We start from the raw sequence: 23265 nt of genomic DNA on the forward strand, positions 1-23265 counted from the left end.
TCCATTATCGAGGCAACACTTATTGGCCCAACTATATGGCAATAATGAAAGGCCCCTGCCTACATCCTAATTACCTCCGACTGCGAAAGTGATCCTGAAATAGATATTGAGAATAATTGAATTTGGGGGTGTGTATTATATGGAAGGGAAGTTTCGTGTTTTTTCCAGAATCCCCATTGACAGGTTATGGTCGTTTGATCAGTTTTGTTGGGGAATTATTACAGTGCGACGGGCGAAGGAATAAGAAATTGAAGAGGCTTTGAGAATTATTGACCCTGGGAATAAAAGTGAATTTTCCTCCATTCTACGCATTTCCAAGCCTCTTGACTCTATACTGACATCTCCAGGGCTGTTGAAAAATCCAAATACGAGCAAAGAAGGGAATACTATTTTTTTTAACTTGCACCTTTTTAAGCTAAGAATAATAATTTCTTCAAGCGACATCTTATGCCATATTTACATAAGCTTCAAAAACTTATTAAAACTGAAAGGAAACTTGAGACGCATATAGGGAAAATGTGAGGAGCGTCGATATATGGAGTAATTGAGGTATGGTCTACAGCACGTGTTTCGAATGAACCATCGGTATGACCTAGATAAGTAATTCCCCTTCAATACATACGACCTTTTCATGAGTGGAAGTTTGCAGTTTACTATGGCAAATTGATATTGATTTTATCTCGGTTCTAAGGAACGTACTTAACTGAAAACACGTGTTTAAGGTATAGCTGAGCTCGAATGCAACGTCCTGTACTTGAATCAATATATTAACCACATCCTTTTCGGTGAAAGTCCACATATCACCTAATTCTGGCCCCAGTGATTATTTCTGGCTGATTTCCTGAACTGCTCCGGAAGAATCACGAAACGGCTGCAAGAAGCTGATGAGCAGTGAAACTGAATAAATCTGTTTATCAATTTTCGTAACTTTTCATAAAATTGGCATTTTCATTTTTCCTTTCAACTCGTTGCATCGAACCCGCAAAGAAAAAAGTCTGAATAAAACCTTTTAGCAGAGCTTTTTGCTTGTCTTTCGGGGCGAAGCTTTGAGCTTGTCCTAAAGAAAAAGCTGACTGGCACAGTCCCAATCCATTTCTGCTATTTTTCAATTTCCCAAAATAAAATACGAGATGCATTCAACCGTAAAATCTTGACGCTCTACTTTTAACTACAAATAAAAACGAAGGAAAACTAAACCGAAAGCCGTTCCTTATTGATGGTGGAATTTTTTGTCCTGCAAAGGGAAACAGCTTCTTGTCCAAAACCCGAAGTAACCCGTTGACGTCACTAACGGCGAATACGTTTACTATATTTCAACTGGAAACCACATCCCCAAGTTTCCGTGTCAAGGGAATTAAGTTTTGCTGTGAGCACAGCTTGCAATTTTTCATACCTGTTTCCCAAATTGAGTTTTAGTTTGCCTGTCTGGGTTCAAGCTGCTTTCCTGTGGATAAGCTTAAGTGATAACCCTTGTAATGGGATAGGCAAAGTATATGGGGCAGTGAGGGGGTCTAAATCACGTTTGGCCCAGTTTTCGGAACGCTCAAACTATTTCCAAGCAGCTCACTGTTTTGATTCTTTTTAAGGCTGTTGCAAATACCTTTCTAAGGTGTTTTGTCTCTGGAACAATCATTTCATCTCGAGGCAAAAACAATCCTAATTCAAACCTTTCAAAAGGTTGAAACAGGAATCGTGAAAGAGTACTTAAATTGCCCCGCCTGCTTCAAGAATTTATTTTCTTGATGATGGCCCAACGTTCCCATAAATTAAAAAAATATAATTTCGAAAACAGGTAAACATTTTGCGGAGTTCAGGAACGAGCGAAATTCGTTAGATACTTAATTAAGAAAGGTTTATTCAGTTGGTCTCTTTGATTGAATTTCATTTGAGAATTCCAGTTGTTTTTTACAATTAGCCTTCGTCTTAACTCCGCTTCTCCTAATGAAAGTTATAATTGAAATTGCTAAGTTAACACACAGATGGGAAGGTGATAGTGAAGGCACTTCGTGTAAAAGTTCTAACCCGGTCAGGTTTCTTGGGCCATTTCAGGTTAGGGAGAACGCAAGCCAATTATATACTCATCTGTTTCTTAAACTCTGTGTGAAATTATTGAAAGCTATTACGGCCTGATGCCCCATCGCAAAAATCGGTTTCGATGCTGTTAGATCTAGTCAGTTCGGTTCAATTCGGGCCATGTAAAATCAGTCAGTAAAAATCAGTGAATCACCAAACATATATAGTAAACGCCAAACTAAAAATCTCGCATGTAATCAAAGCTATATGTCGCGTTGCGTTGCCAGATTTTCGAATAAATCTTTGAAGCGATGTACATATAATTTGTTTCAGGACAGTCAGTCGTAAGATTTAATAAAAAAATCTTTTTAATTAAAGAATTTTATTATTGCGTAAGTACATAAAACTCCATTTATCTAGTGATCAACACATAAACAAGCATGAGTTTGCGACTGACGGCAACCCTGTCGGTTTAAAATTTTTCCAGTGATCATGTTTACATCTCATTGAAATTATCGAATTTTAGCTAAATGACGTCACATCTAAATTTCTGACCATATTCATTATATTTTTAATGATTAATACGTTTTATCTCCGTATGATAATGAGAACTAAATAAGTTTTATATACAGGGTGTATCTAAAGTAGGGGTTTTCCTTTTAACACGACATAGACCGCAAGAAACTAAGCAGAATCTTTATGTGACGTTTTTTCGAAATCTCAAAAGCAATCGAAATATGCGTGTATGAAAGTTTAAAGAAATACCAAACCTTTACCTATCTTTACTCACTTCGGGACTGGCTACAAAGGGTGTTCAAAATTGTCGCCATTGGCGGATCGTTTTCAGAGATATCGAAAACACGCTTCTCAGTCTGTACCATCTGAGATGGCCTAGATTTTCCAGAATATCTATCATGCTTTACTTTTTAATTTCCGGTCTCGAGACCTCTCCCAATAAGTCAAATAAATCTAAGAGTTCATCAGGATCATGTTTTAATGGAAAACGATCGGCGTACAACAGCATATCAACCATTTTGTTATTAGATTAATTAACGGCCATTTTTAATTTAATAGTATTCATATTTCTCAAAATAACAGCTGGAGCCAAGCTTCGCCGCCGATTATTAAATCTGCACAAACATAAACAGTAAACTGCATAAAAACAGTAAACACTGAATGTTGTTTACGTTTTTACAATAACTGATAATTTTTTGTTAGATTTTTTTTCTTTTATGTTGCATTTGCCTTTTTATACAGGGACGGATTTCGATTTTGTACAGAAATGTATTAAAACTCATATGCGCATAATTCGGTTGTTTTTAAGATTTCGGAAAAATGTTGCATAAAGATGTTGCTTAGTTTTTTGAGGTCTATGTCATTAAAAGGAAAACCCCTACTTAAGATACACCCAGTATATTGCCTCCGAGATAAATATAACCAATGTGGCCATGTTATTTAGTCATACGTGATGTGCGAGACTTTTAGTTTGGCGTTAACTATACACATCCAAACACATTACGTTGATAAGCGGAAAAAGCTGGATTAATTTTCAGCAATTAATCAGAACTTTGTCTAAAAGTTAAAAATTGCTTAACTTTTAGTCAAAAATTAATTTTAATTTAGTGTAAGTCGCAAGTATAACTAAACCCATAAATAAGTTCTGTTTTAATTTTGACACACCTAGTTTAGTGACAATGAAAGTTTAATTTAATTATTAGCTGAGAGGCAATAAAGCAGGCATAAACTTGGAAAGTTTAGCAACTCTAACCGTAGCGTTTCTTGCTTCTGGTCTCAGCTGAATTGTCTAAAATACTTCACACTATAAATCTCAGTTTACCTCGAACCTTCTGGGTGTATTTTGTGTGCAAATAGCTTCAACAAACAGATCGAAACCATTCAAAACACTATGGATACCCGGTTTAAATTGGTAAGACCAAGTTTTTATACCGACCTTTTTATGGATATTATTTCAGACTTCGATAATAAGGTGACGATCAATTGGTTAAATAATTGTTAAAATTGGTATGTCGATATTGACCGTTTAAAAAAATTTGCCAAATGTATTCAGATAAAGGGAGAAATATAAAAATAAGTTAACTGGGAGAAATAAAGCCTAAAACAGCTGGTGATCGACGTTTGCAAACGCTCCAAGCAGCTGTTGGTTCTGTTCGGGAAATGACAGTGAGAGTTTTCCTTTCGTATGTAATTTTGATTAGTGTTCACAGATGGTGAATTCAAAATAAAATTTCGTCCTTTTTCAATTTTTGCTTTCCAATTGCTGCCGCAGTATATATTCTACGGTAAACCAGACTAAATTCCCTATCAAACACACAATCCCTAATAACGAGTCTCTTCTTTTTTGAATCCAAATCTCAGTGTATTTAAAACAGTCTGTTCGTTTGTCACAATGAAACTCGCTTTATTTTCTTTCATTTCGAGTTTCGTGACATTGATCGTAATGAAAATTGTCCGTTCCGAAGCCTGGCACCATTTCCAAGCTTCACGAGTTTTAGTGACAATAAATCTCGAACTAAAGTTTATGGATTCGTTGTCACGTCCACTTTCTAACCCAGAAAACGAATCTCGATCTCGGTCAGGTGAAGAACAATGTATTTCACTATTTTCTGGGAGGGCTAGTACCCGGAATATTCTGTTATTCCGGAGTTTAACAAGTTGAAAATGACATCATGTGGATTAATGTTGTTTCTGGGGATGTACCAGCCCGAGGGTCATTCCAATTCTATTCATCGAAGAGAGAAAAGTAAAATAAATGCCCCACGTCCGGCAATGAACGTGACACGGGATTGTTAGTAGTTAGTTGGATAGAAAGTTATTGAGGTAATTTACGAAATCCTGTCATGGACCTACTTTACCGCGTAAACTAGTTAAAAGAAAAGCAATATAGCGATAATTTATCGCGATAGAATCCGAATAATCCGCGGAAACAAATGGAGGAAAGTTAAATGGAAGCCGTTTTGTTCTTGGCTCTTTCAATTAAACAGACATAAGAATTTATAAATTTCAAAATCGTAAAATGTCTCTAGCTAGAGAGGTAATTTTCGTCTTATGCGACGACAGTAAAGGATGAAGATAGATGTTCATTCAATTTAACATTAACGACAATTTTAAAGTTACCCAGCAACGTCATAACAAAGTTAGACTATTTAATTTATGGACTGATTTAGAACACGAGTTCTAAAACATTTCTCCCAACTGCAAATTTGTTTTAATATTTAATTGAGGCGTAGTGTAATGATTTTATAATAGTACGTGTGGAAGAAGAAAAAATTCAATACTAAAAACTACCCTTCGGTCCCTAGGTAGCTCTCTCTTTCTCTTTTAAAGCGATAAATGGCTTTGACAAAGCCATCATTTTTAAGCCTCGTCGGTTTTTGCGTTAATAAATTTCAAGCTCAAAGATCTCGGGTTTCCTTATCATGCCCACTTAACAACGAACGTGAAAAGTTTATTTTATCTTTCGCATTTGCCTCCAGGAGTTTCAACGATTTCCGTTTTAAACTCTTTTTAAACTCTATTTTCTATTATAAACGCTAGTTTCGACCAAAATTGGGGTGATTTTTCTACGTAAAAGTCGACATTCACAGTCAATTATGTGGCAATGTGAATAAGGAAAATGTGGGTGTTTCAATGTTGTTCAATTCAAGTTTTACGTCAGGTTTCTGTGCCTTAAGATTACCTAGAAGCAATTTTCTTGAATTTGGCTTATGTGTGGAAAAAGATTTTCCGGATTTTAGAAATTGTGGTTTTATTCGAGGAAAATAAAGCGAAAACTCTTATTAATTTATAGTATTTTAGGAAGGCTTATTTCTTCAATTCTAGATGAAATCTTTCAAAGCAGTGGACCCGAGCAAATAAAATCTATATCGAAGATATTAAAAGATGAAGGTTAGGGATTTCGGTCTTTTTTTATAAGGACGGTTTAAGAATCTGGAATGATAATATTATGTACGTGAAATTCTTAATAAAAATGCTTCAAAAACCAATAAAAGCTCTTACAAGCTCCAAAAACAGCTTCGCTTAAGGCCTCAAGGAATTCCCTAAATCAATTTGGCATGGGCACGAGAAAGCCCACTTTCCGCAGCTTTTTAATATGAGAAGGCTTCTTTTCCATTTATACTGGTGAGCCGAAAAGTCGATTCCCAACACACTCGTATCATGCTTTGTCAACAAGATATGCGAGTAGGATATATACTAAATATTACACTTCAAATGCTTGTGGAGAAAATATGTTTTCCATTTCCATTCAGACAGACCAAGATCGATTTAACGTTTCTATTCAATGGAAATATGGTGTGTAAGTGAGATGGTCATAAGTCTATATCGCTGGATATTTTGAATAGCTGGTTATGGCATTTTAAACTTTAATTTCCATTAAGTGCTTACACTTATTCCACGTTGCTTTTCAATCACTTCGTTAATGAAACACATGTATAAACTATCTTAGAAATCGATGATTAAACCTGAGTGAAATTTCATAGCGTGTTTCCATGTGTTTCTCTACTGCTGTTTCTATACCTAAACTCCGAATTTCGATCTTCTCCATCATTCTAAATCTAAATTGTGCTGGTGCTGACTCTAAGAGCTTAGTTCGGGTTCGAATTTATCGAATCCAAATGAACTCTTACTTTACAAACCCATAACGGAAACTTCCTAAATCATCGGTAACAAATTCGTAATCTTCAAAGCTTTCCCCGAAACGATTCAGCTTAGATGGGCACGATAAACCTGCAGAGTCTTTGAAACCGATTCATGTAAATTATGGCCATTTACTTACAAGACGGGTGACCTTCACTATACCCTTTGTTTGTATTGAATAATGTCTGTCATCAAGCTGGAAAAGAAGCAGTCATTCAAAGGAACTGAAATTACGCAGAGGACCTTTAGTTGCCATACAAAACCGACTTTCGTGAATTTCACTTATTTATGTCCCTTTCTTTCAATTAAGGATGAAGAATTGCGGTCCGAGTAGCTAATTAGGACCTGCTTGTTACAATTCCGTAAATGGTATGTTAGTACAAAGATATGATAGAAAGGAAAACAATTACTAGTGAGAACTAAGCAGCGAAATTAATTTGTTATCCCTTGAAGAGAATAGGCACTATTGTGTGTTAATGTGTTCATATACGTGTATTAAGAAATATTTTTTAAAATTTTATTTGGAAACAACGCCTTAAGAAATTGAAAAAAAGGAAAAATTGAATAATTCGTCTCAAACATACAGGATGATTTTTCTCCTTTTAACAGAAGATAAAGGTCATAAAAATAAGCTTTTTTTTTATTTACCACTTTTCCCAAATATCAACACTAACGGAGATACACGCTGTCAAAGTTTATAATTAAAAATTAAAATTGTTTAACAACAATGAAACTAAACTTCATGTTACTTAAGTTAATATGTTGAACATGATTACCATTCACTTTTACACAGCGTTCAGCGCGACGTAAACACTGTTCGGCCATCACGCAACGTATCGAAATTCGTCTGCCTCTAATTTCTGTTGCAGCCGCTCCTATGCACGCAATCAATTCCTCCCTTGTATTTACCGGAGTCTTAAAAACTAAAAATTTCATGTAACCCCACAAAAAGAAATCACATGGAGTTAGGTCTGGTGATCTTGGAGGCCACGTTACTGGACCATTTCGGCCAATCCGTTAATTTGGATAAGTGTTGTAAAAGCCTGTATCTCCGTTCGTTTTGATATTTGGAAAAAGTGGTAAATAAAAAACGCTTATTTTTTCGACCTTTATCTTTTGTTAAAAGGAGAAAATTACCCTGTATAGAACATATTTATTAAGAAAATTTGCTTTTCGTTAAGCTTCGGTGATAACAATTTAAAAAAGCTTCAAATATCCTCTTAATATAAACCAATAGTGTAGCTAAAATGAGTGGCGAAATGAAAAACTTCGAAGTTCGACTCGGTTTCAATAAAAACAAGAAAAATGGTGGGAATGTGAAAACAATTATTCCTCGAATTAAAAGTTAGAGCTGGGAAAATTAGGACTGGAATTTGTGCGTCTTCAAGTTGGATCGTTAAGTGAATATAAAGAACTTTAAATGAATTTCCAAGGTTTGAGAAAAACAATCGTCAGTCAGGCGGCGATTTTAATTGAAAAGATCAAAGAAGAAAATTCACTTGGTAATCCACTTAATTTATTGCGTGAAAGTGCAGTCATAAAATGGATTTTATAATAGTGAAAGCGACTTTCCGCTCTTCATTGTATTCATGATTTAATTCAGAACTATAATGATTTAAACAATGACCTGTTGTCCTCATTATTCTCAAGGTCTTATGGAAATGTGGCTTAACTGGATCTTGGCAGGAATTCGGCAATATCCGGTCGAAAATTATTCGAATAGTTCATTCATTAAGAGCCAGCTGTAAGTGTAATCACTGTGATTAAAATTCAAATCAAGATATTCAAATTTCTCCGAGAACTATGGATATAAATTACTATACAGGTTCTCAACTTATTAACAGTTAGGGAAACATTACAATACTACTAGCGTTGCTTTCCAAATTACTGGGAATAACGTCATTATCTTTGGAACAAGAAAATAAAAGGCAAAATGTTACTTTTAGATATAAATGCGATTTTGAACGATTTTCTCATCTCCGAGATATCTTCGGAATTCTTAATCACTTAACAGAATTTGCGGATGTTTTTGATCAAAGTAGAAATCATCATTATATTTATTCATGTTAACTCTTTCAGTATTAAATCGCAGCATTTGGAGAAAAATGATTTTCCATGTGATAACATGCCCAAAATCAATTGGAGACTATTGAGATACAGATAGTTTAGTATTTCCCCAATATCCGAAAATGTGTTCGATAATCGAAGTTTTTGCAGATCTCAAGGGCCTTAGCCCCAAGGTTACTCTAATGCGAAATAAAGAGACCTTTTATCAGTTTAGCTGGCGAGGGACTTATAAAGCACTGAAATGTGGCTCACATTTACAACCCTTAAATTTTCCTTATAAAATTCTCCGAGGGTTTCTTACAGGTAAAAAAAAAGGATGTACCTGTGATATTTCGGGGATCTAAAGATTACCATCCAGAGCAGGGATTAGTACATTCACTTTACTAAATATAAAGAATCAAGTATAAGCATATTGTTATCAAGAAATCCTGGTCAGCAAATTTTGAGTTGAAATGAACTCGCTTAACTTCCAAATATCAGGTGGAAACTCTCATGTTTTACGACTGAAACTTTGACACATTAGCTCGAAGTTTACATATTGCACATGCAAACAGAACCCGCATTCGCCTAAGAGTCTCCGAAGTAATTACTTGTCGATTACCCTCACTGCTGAAGGAATCAGGAAAATGTGTGCAGAAACTGTTCACGAGTGTGCTCAAACTTTGGGATAACTAACTCGCATATAGCTTAAAGCAAACTTACCTATCACTGTTGCCAAGATTATAAGCCCCAGCAGGATGGCTGTAACGATCATTGTTGCCAGCTGGACAGATGGGTCAACATTAATCAAAGAATCTTCGGATCCAAAAGTGTCGTTCTTAGAAGAATTCGATACTGAATAGAGCACCATTTCTTCAGGGGTTGCAAAGTAGATGCTGGAATTTTCCTGGAATTGCACTGGATACCACACGTCATTGTCAAATCGGGGAGTTGTGGAGCTACTTGGGATTCGAGGTGCATGTTGAACGGATTTGAAATTTGAGAAAAAGTTAGCTGGGGATGGTGCCGTAGGGCTACTCAAAAGCACTAAAGGAGCAGGCAAACTCGCCACCGACAAATTAGGCGATTCACGTAAAAAAGTGGAAGCGAGTGGTCGCCACGAGTTCGGGCCCGCAGCTAGATTCATTATCATTTATACACTGTACTTCACATGGCGCTTAATTTTAGTCCATTTTCCCGGTTTTTACACCCATCTCCTTTTCATTGTGTTCGGCTACATCTGAAACAAAGAGAAAACGATATAAGCTCGACAAAGCCTCATTAGGATGATTACGTTTTCTGCTCGAGGCCGTTAAATTTGAAACGGTTGTACTTTAGCATACTTAACGCCACTTTACATAACTTCATTTACAATTAGTTGAGGAAAGGCTCTGAAAGACCAAACAATGGGTGACCTCAAAAATAGCGCTTTCAGGAAACCGCGAAAGTTATCGTGGTGAGTAATTGTGTACTCTTGTTGAGGTGAGGTTTGGCTAACCAGGAAATTGAGATATTAAAGAAGAATGGTTAATTGTGAAAGGAGCCAAAAGCACTGTTAATGCGTTTTTTTAGCGATAATGACCAAGATGATGGGCTGTTCCAATGGACTACAATTTTATCTTGTTAAAGGGTCGATAGTCAGTGTAAACAGTCTATGTAACACTTTAAATTAATCGTTTAGAATTCATCCGTTAAGTACGTAATTTTGACATGAATAGTACTTTTTTTTTGCTTATCCAAGCGAGAACTGGAATACTATTCCATTACGAGTTCGGAAAACAGAATTTTCCCCATGCGCGCCTGGCAATTTCTGTTAAAAATTTAGTGTTCCCATTTTCAGAAAACAAAGTTAAAGCAATTTTTAAACCAGATATGAGTTTCGCATTGAATTATCTAAAACTTCGACCATTTAACTGTCTCGATGCCTCTTACAGTTTTCAAGATGCAATACATGCATCACCCAGGAAGCAACGGAATTGTCTCATCATCTCGTAAAGTTGGCGTTTCACGTCCTCCGGATCGGCGAGTCTCGGATAAAACGCCTACAATTACAAGCAAGCGAAGAAGAGTCCGGTGCAGTATAAGATTCCATTATTGCCCTTTCATACTGTAATATGTCCCTACTAAATTGTCGCCCCTGAAATAAATCCCCGGAGACGTCGAACGTAGTTACTTGAATCGAATATCGCTAGACAAAGAACAGTCATCCGTTGCTCTTAAATGTCTCGGAAGAATCCATTATCAAGGATATAAATTTTTAAATGGTGCCCTCAGAATTCAGTATAGAATCCAGATAATCCCGATCCATATAGTTATCGTTTAGCCATGGAGAGGCTCTCATGTAAGAGAGGACTTTTTGCTGTTTGAACTAGCAAAAAAATTGGGAACGAGTCCCTCATATTTCAAGACTAAAATGCGTTTTCAAACAGAAAAGAGTAGTTGATGATCTCCTGCTGTGCATGCACTGTCCGAATCCAATTCTGCACCATACAAGCAGCAACAAGGAACTTCCTGAAAGCGTCTTTCACAGCACAATTACGAACAGAAAAGTTTTTCGATTTCAGCAATATTTCTAAGCCAACTCTTATGAGAGATAAATTGACATGAGCGCAGAGAAGACCTATTCAAATACTAATCAAACAACCGAATAGAGGCCAGTCATCCTATCCATTAAGTGTATTGGGAAAATCCATTATAAGAAGAATTGAGTTCGGATGTGTTACTAAATAGTTTTAGATATTACGTCTCCAATAAGTCAGTTCAACGAGGCAAAACTTTGAAGTACTAAATACTTCAAATTCTCTAATATGTGGAGTTGAAATGTTGCGATATATTCCCCTCGAGAAATTACGCAAATATTTCTGGATATCTCTTTAGAAATGTTGCGAAAGTCGAGGAAAGGACTGAAGTGCGGAGAATAAACAGAGAAATTATATAAATAACAATATACCACTAGGAGCCCCTGTAGCGCGAGCAAACATTTGATAAATGATTCTATCATGCCGGTTGCTGACGAAGTTTATTTGTGTAATGGGCAATGCCAAAAGTTGATTAAATTTTGCTCTTTTACAGCCAACAATTGAAATAAAGTTGCGACCTGAGAAGCTTCATTACTTAATGAGGAGTATAAAGTGAAAAGACGAGTCACATTAGCAATGCACTGGAGGTCTTAATTGCTTCAGCTGGGTTCTTAGTGGTCGATTTAATTGAATTGAATTGATCAATATTGTTGAATATATGTCATTAAAATAAAAAAGATTATTATAAATGGCCTTTCAAGAATATTGCTCAACAACATTGCATGTCAATCAAAGTGAAAAGCATTTCTACTTGTTGCTGATCTACGAAACTGATTCAATTAAATTGATGGACACGTTGACTTGAAAATGAAAAATTTCAAAGTTTGGCAATGAAGCTCACACTTTCATAGTTGTAAAAATAAAGAGACGCTTTAATGTTGTAAACGTTTTACAGTATATTTGGCGAGAAAGAAAGAAAAAGAATTTCAAGAAGTTCTGTTTATTTCAACTTTTTAAAAAGTTGTGTGGGAGAATTTCACGGAAATTCTTAATATTTACCATATATTTTAAGTAATTCTGCGATAAAACCGTATAATAAAACTGTCTTAATTGCCGCTCTAAATTGCAAGTTTTGACTACTAATGTGATAATGGAAGAAAAGGAAATAAATTGTGCGTATAAATGCGTCCCGAAGAATTCATTATTTTAATCTTTCGTCGACCCCCTAACTTGGTCGCATTTCCCCTTAAATAATATATTCGCTCTTAAAACTTTCAACCCATTAGGAAAAGAAAACCACTCTCTAGATTTATGAAAATTTGAACTTTCTCATCTTTTCTTTGTCTATTGTTATTAAGTTTTACCACGTTCTGTCTCATGAATATCCAATGTCCTCATTACTTTAAAAAACTCTGGCTAAGTCAGTATTGTTTTAAGACATAATTACATTTGCTGAAATATTGTTATGTGCTACACGAACAGCTACAGCAAATATTAAATCTACTGTGAAGCTTTTTTAGAATAATATCAATAAAAGCTTCTATTAGATGTCGCTGCTGGGGAATGTGAATACTACTGTAATTGACTATTATTACTCTAGAATACAATAGCACACTCTCTAAAATGGCCTTCTTCAATGGATTGGTTTTACGACTTTAAGACAATAGTAATGAATAATTTATGACTGCAATGATTGTACTACTTTCTGAATTCCATTTATTGTATTTCTATATCCGGTTTCTGCTTTTGTTTAATACATTCTTAAAGTATTATAGCACCCTCAGAACAAATTATACCATTATTAATTTGATAAAGGAATGATTATCTTTCTGCAAAATTCAAACTAGAATTAAGTTTCATCCATAAATATCTAGGTTAAATGGTCATTTTGCAAACTACTCCGAGTGGTATAGAAAATCAAAGAGATTTCTTCATTTAAATTCACATGTCTCTGAAAACTCCCAAAAGGGACCTTTAACCGAATGTCCTCAAATGACTATAAGATATTCAGATATGCGAAAATTGTCCCCAGGATCTTTTCACGTTCAAGAAACCAGCTTGGAACACAGGAAAATTATAATTACTCCCGTTTCTGGCGAGAGTAGCTGTGTAGCTTTTGGCTTTGGCTTTGACTGGACTATATTCCCTCTCCAATAATTTATCCAACCAACGTTATTATTATGCTCTTCCTAACATCACAAGAATATGTGGACCACTGAATGGCCTTTATGCACAACATAACCCGCAGTGTGATGTAAACCGACTAAAGCCCGATTTTCCCTAATAATTTCAATTTTAACCTCCTGTCAGACGCAGCTGTCTTTTCATGCCACCGCCTTCTAATGAATTGCTGCTACTCTCTGATATATGTCACAATGGTGTTCGTATGCGAATCAGACCTACAAATGAATAAACGCTTGCTAATTAGGTTTGTACATATCTCCGAATCGTGTTATAGTCAGTCAGTCCTTTATCGATTGAGAGAGAATGGAAATTTCATCGAATTTGGGTTGGTGCCCAAAGCGAATCAAGGGTGTATTTAACATAAAAATAGAGAAATCTATTACCTCTGAACATATATATACTAGGTCCAAGTATTGTTAGTTGTATGCCTTCGATACTTCCCATGGAAGATAAGAAATTTGCCCGTGTATGGCATTTCTTCTATGGAAAGTAAGCATTTTCCAGTTAAAGTTATCTGAACCTTGACTTTTCGACACTAGGTATATTTGTAATGTGAAACTTCATTCGTGAACAATATTTGAAAGTTCCAGAACATCTCTTTAATAAATAAACAGTAGGATATAAGTCATGATTGATGGCCAAAGTTGATAATTAAAAAGTTTTATAGTGACATTATTTTAAGACGGCTTTCAGGTTTCTATTACGGCATGCTTGTACAAGTACATATTATAAGATGTACTTACCAGCAACTCTCTAACTCCTATTTATCTCAAAATAAAATTATGAAAGTTGATTAGTTCCAGGCTCACAAAACTGGTAGAGCTCGCATAAAATACCACACTCTTAAATTCACTGAGCGTCTAATTTTTAATTAAAAATGTAGGCCATTTTATCGCTCAGTTATGTAGTCGTTAAGATAATTTAATCTAAATTGCTCCTTAGGTAAAAAAGTAATGAAACTTCGATTCAGATTCTGGTTTAGACACTTAAGTTTATAACTACTTTGCTCTATTTTCGTGCTTAAGCTAATTACATTTAACTCGTTAATAAGCTCTAAGATCTTCCCAAGATAATAAAGGGTGATCGTTAAAAAAAACCTCAAGAAGATGTTGAAATATTAGAGTCATGTTTCGATTAAATTCATCCGCTAATCTGTTGTTAGCAACATGTTCCATGACAAATAGAAAATGGATTAATCAACGTCATACATTTATGGTTGACCATCTACTGAGAGGTTTTTTTTTTAATGTTTTATATATTTTATTTGACGTGAACTAAGATACTAACTTGTCCATTAGGCCCTAATTACCTGTTGAGACTGTTCTTGTTTGGTACGAAACACGTCACCCATAATGTAGGTACAGCATCTCCGGGGGATCAATTAGTTTTGCTTTCTTGGAAGTTGGAACAGTGAACACCAAGCAACTGAAAATTTAATTATTATGTGTCTGATGGCGGTTACGGGGAAGTTTAAGGCCAAGATAGCTAATGTGTATATTCGACTAATTTTATTTTCCCAACATAATATGGCATCGTATAACGTGACTGACGGCGTGTAAAAATCGAGGAAAAGTTACATATTCATAAAGTATTTTCAACTTGAAATAGACGATTAATAAGTGTCCGTATAAACGCGCATCAGCTGAGTTAAATGCACTGTCGGAAGTTCGGCAATTAGTTTCCTGACTCCAAATTTGTTTCGTTGTTCTCGAATTTCTCGTTGCGAACGTGAGGATGCACTTGCACTTTGCCATTTTTCAATCCTTGGGCACCGGTTTTGTAGAATAAAAACCGAAAGGTATCCCTTATTCTCCTGACAAAAATAAACAGAAATTAACTTTGTTGATGAGGTTTGAAATGCGTCGTCTCTGCAGACTGGATGTCACAGTGAGGAACAAATGGGGACAGAAATTGTCAGTTTTGTAGAAGAAGTGAGAAATAGATGGGAGGGACAGAATATGAGAAAATGTCATAGCTAAAATTAAGCCGCATTAAGTCTCGATCTTATTATAGCTTCTGCGCAACAAGTGTTAACCAAATATTTTAATTCTTTTTTGGATTTTATGATATTTTGTGTCCATACAACAAGCCTATCTCACAGGATTCACCGTTTCTGATTTTTTTTTATATAAAATTTTTTACTCTTGCGTGAAATCTGCGTGATAATTATAAGAGAAGCTTTCTGTTTTGCAAAAAATATCGCAGAACCTAAAAAAAATCAAAATTCAGCACTAGTGGCGTAGAAAGTAGATAAGGAAAAGAGTCACTGTAGCTTTTGTCTTGACATATCCTTTCCATGCAGCATGGAAGACTGTAGGTAATACCCTTATCCAGTGAAAATTTTCATCGTATCCGAGCTTTCAGTAGATGTTCGATCAATGATTCCCACAAAGGTGTTCAAAAATTTTTCTCAAAACAGAACAGTAGCTACAGCACTCGTATAATCCCTTGTAAATTTGAAGTACTATAAAATACAAATAGAACCAATTACCCTACACTGAAAGAGTTAACCGTGAAATTCTAATTCTCTACCTGTATTGCATGTCCACAATGTACATTGCTCAAGTCGCATCAAACATTAATTCAAGTTACACATTAGTTCATGTTCAAACATATAATACCTGAGAAATTCACTAAAACTCTTGAAACTTTGACAAGCCAAAAACGTTGGTAATGAATTTAATGAAAGGCCACGGAAAGCGTACCTGCCTGTTTACTCAAGAGCGGTGGGCTGCCATTTAAAGGACGCCCTTCAGTATCAAATAATAAATAAGGGTTGCTCAAAAAGAATTTTTAGTGCTAACATTATGTGACTTTATTCAGGGTGTCGGCTTATTTGTCCCGTAAATTAAATTACGAGTCTGGTTATTTTTCACCGTCGAAAAATTTGATTAATTATGGAACGATGTTTCCGGTGTAAAAGAACGCCTGACTAGACAAAAACCTTGTACTTTGAAACTGTAAATTATACAAATTAAGGGGTGAATAGCAAACTTTAGGCGTACGCAAATCTCAAGGGAAAAAAGCCCTTGAAGGTAGCCATGCAAGCTAATGTTATCTGAAATATACATATAGCGGCTATAAAAATGTGGAATAGGCTTGGCGTTCACTGAATGGCTGAATATTTCCTGAGTTTTCAGAATTTGTGTCATTTGTCAGAAAAAGCACTGAATATAACGGATTGGGGGAATAGGATCTTTTTGCAATTTTTACAAATTTATTAGGAACGTTTGGAAACATCTAGAATAACAACTACAAATTTTATACTTTTGAATGCTACATAAATTCCTCATTGTCATAAATGTCATATAATCACAACAATAGTGTGGCGTAGAGGTAAACAGTTGTGCAAGTCCAGTTTACTTAGAGTAAAAATATCTTTTCTATTTGTAGCTCTTAGAGTAGGGATAAGATTTAATGAGTCCTGGAAAAGCAGTAATAAAAATTAATTGGTTGTTTTATGGCTCCTATTTTCAGCCATTTACTATCATTTAAAATAAAGCATTTTGACATTTTTAGTATCATCACCATCCTCCATAAACTCTAAAGAGACTTCTCCCTATGATTACTTCGCCAAAGCCAATTTAACTTCTAAAGTAGCTCATACACCAAAATGTCCAATCTGAGACCTAGTTTATGTTGTTTTTGGGGTTATCAAATGCGAGAAGCAGGGAGAAGGGTCCTCGAAAAGATGTAAATTAACATAGGGTGAGCCCTCAAATAAGTTATTTAACATTCTAGGAACGCCTGTTATTTCGAGCAACATTTGTCCAAAAACGTTATGTTGATTTAAGAGTTCTTGCTTTTAAACTCTAGTGTGATCAAAAGTGCAGAAAATAATTCTAATTTATTCCTTTGCAGACGTTTATTGTAACGAAAAAAGCAATTATCCCTAATCCCGTCTTAAACCAGGCCGTTGTCAACAATAAAATTAGACTTATGACTTGTTTGGACTCGCAATGAAAACGTTTAATCGTATCTGTATGACAGAATTATCTGCAACAATCCGAAACCCGTAGATTTTTGGTGTTCCTTAAGCCAAGCAACTGTGGAGATTAGTAAAACGAGTTCTCAAGCTAGAAGTTGTGTTGCAACGTTAAATTGTCTGTAGGGCAGATTGAATGTGTGCCATAATCAAGGATTTATTGCATATTTTCAATTCATTGCGTATCAAGTGCTTAACAATGGGAAATATCGAACATTGCTTGAATATTTTGCTAATAAATTAGGAGCCTTTGTGATTAAATTTATGAACTTGACAGAGAAAAAGTTATGTAATTTTCCTGGAAATGGTTAAATTTAAAAATAGCGAGGTCAGTAATTATAAGGCGAATTTAAGGAGACGGCATTTTCATTTCTAAATCAATATGTAGAATGATAAAATGACAATAACCGTAATCGACACGGGAAAAGAGGGGAGGGGGAGAGGGAATTCGCTCCAATAATGAGTCTCCTGGAGTGTCCTTCAGAGGGAAATTTTCATGACAGTTTCAGGTGCGAGGAAAAGCACGGCAAAATGCATTTCGAATGTATAAATAACGATCATTTTTATGATAGAATAAGACCGAAACCGGTCCTTAGAGTTTAGAGGCATAAAGTAGCCCCTCAGATTTTTCGTACGATTATTTGCATACTGCTTTATTACTTTTGGATATAGGTCAGTCCTACGCACTAAGTTATGCTGACACTCGGAGATTTAGTTGATAAGAAACAAATAGGACACAGCAGATGGCGCTGGTGGGATATTTTCCTGCTGGCTCAACATACTTGCTATTGACATTGCCGATTTCTGCCTGCGTTTGATTGACTCGAGATGAACCGAACTGATGAGATCTAATAGGATCGAAATCGGTCTTTGAGGTGCTCGAGTTAATTAAACGCAGAGCTGGAATGAGGTAAAAAGTTATAATGGGCCTTAATTTTCTCAGATTCTATTTTTAGTCCTAAATAAGAAGTTGTGTAGAACCATAAGTTTCGTCATATACATATTTGTTAGACGTAGCAATTTTGGCACAAAATCAGTACCTTCTACCTTACCGAATTATTTCCATCACGTAATACTAGGTCAATCCATAGAATTAATTCGGAAACTATAAATCCAGGATTCTTTAGCAAACCAACATAGGAATGAGCGTTACTCATAAAATAGGTATATGTGACTAAACCAGCACAATTGTCATTTTTCTCTTCGGATCTTCATTAGATTGGTCCTTTTTTTTGATAAGCTCATCTGAGCTTCCATACCACCTTCTTTTTGAAGGGGAAGTAATGGGAAATGGATGAAAGTGAAACGTTTTACAGATTAGTAATTCCGAACAGCACTAGACGCTAGAAACTGCAACTGAAATTAAATATCAATTTTGGCAAACGAAGCTAAAAGAGGGGGAGGTCTGGAAAATTAGAAACAATTTATGGTCCTCATGCCAGGCAAAATTCCATGCTCGCCGTTTCGTGATTTACTACGAGTTATACTTAAGCTAAGTAGGGACGAGAAGATAAATTAGGCCATGCATCATTCCGCCCGAATTTCCAATGTGAACACAAATTTTAACTTAAAATAAGCATTCTTTTATCGGTTTACAAATTCGTGCTTAAGTGTACGTAGAGCCCAGGTTCATAACTAAAAATTCTTAACGGTATTGAAGATGAGTGCAATCAATCGTAAATGCAAATTTGAGTTGTCGCTGATTGAAATTGGAGAATTTTACTATATGTGGTAAAAAGGCGATGAGTGAGTTTATGCGGTTAACTTGCGGAAGTGTGCATGGAGTGTTTATATTTTATGTTTATGCGGTTTGATATTCCATATATTTTATTCACAAATAAGGAATATAGCCCTTAAAGAGATCTGCAAGAGCATGTCAAAAGGGGTGCTACTATCTCAAGAGAAAAATTCAGTAAGAAATTAATTTTTTTTAAAGTAGGCGATCCTGAACCTTCTCTTAACTGCTTCAAACAAAAACATTTCGATTCACTTTCTGCATAGTTTGGGTCTCAGCAAACGATTCAAAATAGTTTCACTGAACCTCGCAGAGAAATTTGAATAATATTTTTAATAAAACTGTCTTCCTTCTTCCACGTTTTGCTGCATATTCCTCCATATGTACATATGTATCTATTTGGGCAAATATCAAGGTATGAGATAATGAAATTCTCCAAATTTAATCTATTTCTTTACCGTTTGATATTTGAACTCTCCGTGGAATCTGAGCAATGTATTGCTCGTGTTATTAGATCTTGAGGACTTTTTCTGTGTGAATTCCATTCTAACCGAACCCTATATTTTTATCATAACAATTTTAAATTGAGAAAGTTTCAATCCGGAAAATAAAAAGCTAAGCAGAATACATATTTATCAATTTTTTTCCTGGCTTATCTCGGCATAGGTAGGGCAAATAATTAACTTCGCTTACTGTTGCTTAAGGCCGTACGCTAAATAATGAAACTTCCCTGAAAGTTTTTCTCATTAAAAGTTTAGACATATTACGCAAAACATTCCGAGGCTCCAAAAGCAATTTTAAGGCTTCTGCATTAAACAACATGAATTCGTCGGTTCTTTTGAAATATACAGATCATTGTTCATTTCACTAAATAGGCTCAATGCCCGGCTGAAGAAAAGACTTCAGTCACTCGACATACCGGATTTCACCACACCTAAAGGGAATAAAGCCCTTAAAAGCCTATCTCATATCACTTTTACGAGTTTTTTATTCCCCTGTTTTGTCGCAAATAAAAGTGAAACTTCCTGGATCGCAAAAAGTAAACAGTAAAAAGGTACAGCAAAAACACACGAGATTAGAACAGCCTGTATACGTTTATTTCACAAGGGATAACTGAGTCCCTAGGGTCGTAAAAAGGGATACATTTGAAAGTCCCTGTGAATATACATGTCAAGAATGATGTAACGGATAAGTTTTTCGAACGTGCTCTCTATTTAGGATTGAGACGTGCGGTTTTTCGGCACATTTTCTGAAATAGAAGGAAGATGTATTATCTTATCTATCAAAAGGAGACGAAGTTTATTTCATGCCCAAACATTCTCGGCAATTTTTCATCATATTACTTTGCAACCTTAGAATCAAGATATATGTGACTCTGAAGGATCTAATGTAGGTGCTAAAATGTTATGCTGAGGGCAATTCGGGTAAAGTCAATCGAATGGAAAATTCTGAACTATCTGTACTTCTGCAAAGCAGATTATTCTGAAATATTTCCCGCTCGTTTGCATTTTTTTAAAGATTCTGGGAGATCATCCAGAAGAGTGTTACCGTATTAATTGAATTGGGTTAATTGAAAACGCAGAATATTCACTGCTCTCTTTAATTTCGAACGGACGAAATATAAAAATATTGTACGTAACTTTTCATCACCGCAATATCAGTGATTAAAAGCATCTTCGCCACTATATTGGAAATAATGATAAAAATACAAATTCAATTAGTGCGGTTTTAAGAGAGTACAGTTTCCCACGTTACCAAGTTTCACTTCATTAATCCCTCGAGCTTTTGTTACTTGTTATATTGTGTAGAAGAAGAAACTGACTTCTCCAATTCAACACAACTTAATAATCCCTGCCCATTTCAAGAAGGCTTTCAAATAATAGTAAATTGCTCCCAAAACTGTTCAGCTTCTGAAACTTGACAAAATATCTCGTGAAACACAAACCTCGGCCAAGTTGGGCTTTTATATGACAAACTTATCCCAACGCGTTTCCAATTTCGGCATGATTTAATTTAATCTCTTTTCACCAATTGAATGCATAAAATGGAAATCAAACTGGCGACGAAAAGTTTTCCTACTAGGTTTTGATATTTGACGAGGTTCTTAGATCTTGATTTCTGGATATATGCAAATGGAATTTGTTTACCTTTTTTGCTTTTACCAAGCTTTTTATTCGTATATTTGATTAAAATCAGAGATAACTTTTATTGACATAGGAAGATTGAAAGAGATGTCTCATATATGCCCCCCCCCCTCCCAGAAATTCGTCAATATAACTTTGGAATTGAATTTCCAGGCAGTACTTCCTTAAAACTGCTATTAAAAGTGCCTCTCGAAAATACGAAAAACTCAATTTATTTTTTATTTGCTTCCTTAGACTGACGTCACCTTTGAACACCTACGCCAGGCCGCAAAAGGGCACAGGCTTTATTATTGGTTAAAACGATGTTTATTTTAAAATTTTCGTTTGTTTTTCTTCGCGAAAAGGAATTAGCCTTCATCTTCTACCAAATCCCGTCCTGATTTTCCTCTGTACCTGTTGGTAAATAAACTCTGCGGTTAAAAGCTATAGTAAAACGAAAAACAACAACAGATTGTTTAAAAAAATATTTAGGTATATACTAATTTACCATATCAAATACTATTTAGAGAGAAATTAGTTTTTCCTCACAATTTTTTACTGGCAAATTTATGTTCAATTTGCAAAATAATTAAACAGGAGGAGTAAAAAATATAGTAAGTTTGAAATAGAAAGAAAACTAAACTTGTTAAGTTGATCATAAAGCTTTATCATCCAATATACACTCACTAGACCTGAACTTACAGGGAAATCAATAATATTTCTATTAACATCAATAACTTCTGTACTTACTTTCACAGAACATCACATTACAAATTATCAGTTGTATTTTTAATTTGAATTACTGGAAGAAATAGTCTAAAATTTATACGGTTTTGTCTACATGACATGACCCTCTTTTTTGAATAAGAGTGAAGTAAGATTAAAATATAATGTAAATTTGAATCAATTTGAGGCCCATTTCGGAGGCATCATAGAAGTTCACTTCTGTGCCAAATATTGTGGGAAATAGGTATCTTCTACTCATCCGTGTCTACAATCCAATTTGGGGTTTGGTAATTGGAATTGCCATTGGCAAATTTTGTAATGAAGAGCTTTAATGGAGTCTCTTCGATTTATTACTGAGAGTTTAAAACTAATTAATAATTCATGCCTCAAGGCCACAGTTTAATACATACCTATCCGAGTTATTGCGTGTATAAATGCAAAGCACGAGGATGACGATTGGGCCCGGAATGTCTTTATTTTTATGCAAAGTGCAAGTTTTCGGGATAATGAAACGTCAAGTTTATTTTCAGGTATGCGGTTGGTGATTTACTGAAGAAGTTCTTGTGTTGTCTCTTCTGAAAGCCACCACTGGAATATTTTGATTTAAAGAACGCAATCGCTGTACCGGAATAACGAACATTCCCGTCTCCAATCCGAACTTTCTCATTCTGACTTCTTTCAAAACTTGAATTCATTTCTCAAGAGTGAAACTTTTTAATGCGGAAACTAAATTCCTGAAGCGACATACCACTCTGCTTTTAATAGTTTCATATCATGTGTGCCTTTAGTTGCATTATATTCTCGGTGACACAATGCACTCCGACGAATAATAACTTGCAAACTTTCAAGAACTGAGCAAAGTTTGCTATGCAGCTGACTTGGTGAGGACACATTTTCATGTTAATCAATTATAATTTAGTTAATTAGCCTGCTCATTCCTCTTGAGTTAAAAAGCATAAGAAAAAATTGTCCACATCCGAAGAAGGAAAAAGGCAATTTCTCTGTGCACATTTTGTTAAACGACAAATGGGACATTAAAAAATGACTTCAGCGACTATGCCCTGCTTATCTCCATGACCCAACTGGCATCCTTTTGTCTCAATATTTAGCTGCATGATGAAAGCTGACTATTGTTAAATAATGAACGGCATAAATAATAAAGCGAGGAGAGAACTTCATTTCTATCAGGATATTTTTATTTTCAAAAAGAGTTTCAGATTACTCCCGAGAAAGTTTTTTTGTTTTCGCTCTTCCAGGCCTTAATGAGATATTTTCTCC

The 23265-nt window shown here is 35.3% G+C and overlaps 2 protein-coding genes across 2 annotated transcripts in view; one reads left to right on the top strand and one right to left on the bottom strand.

Annotated features, from left to right (window-relative positions):
* LOC136413470 (facilitated trehalose transporter Tret1-like) overlaps nt 1–23265 on the top strand; it is a 174342-nt gene that overhangs the window by 87471 nt on the left and 63606 nt on the right. The window lies entirely within an intron of this gene.
* The window catches only part of LOC136413467 (5-hydroxytryptamine receptor-like), an 83216-nt gene that overhangs the window by 37192 nt on the left and 22759 nt on the right, over nt 1–23265 (bottom strand). Inside the window, exon 2 of the mRNA XM_066397043.1 lies at nt 9439–9955. Within this exon, the coding sequence (XP_066253140.1) occupies nt 9439–9868 (430 nt within the window). The 5' untranslated portion in view covers nt 9869–9955. The remainder of the gene's footprint in view (nt 1–9438; nt 9956–23265) is intronic.

This window comes from Euwallacea similis, chromosome 14 (assembly GCF_039881205.1).
Source record: "Euwallacea similis isolate ESF13 chromosome 14, ESF131.1, whole genome shotgun sequence".
NCBI classification, from domain to species: Eukaryota; Metazoa; Arthropoda; class Insecta; order Coleoptera; family Curculionidae; genus Euwallacea; species Euwallacea similis.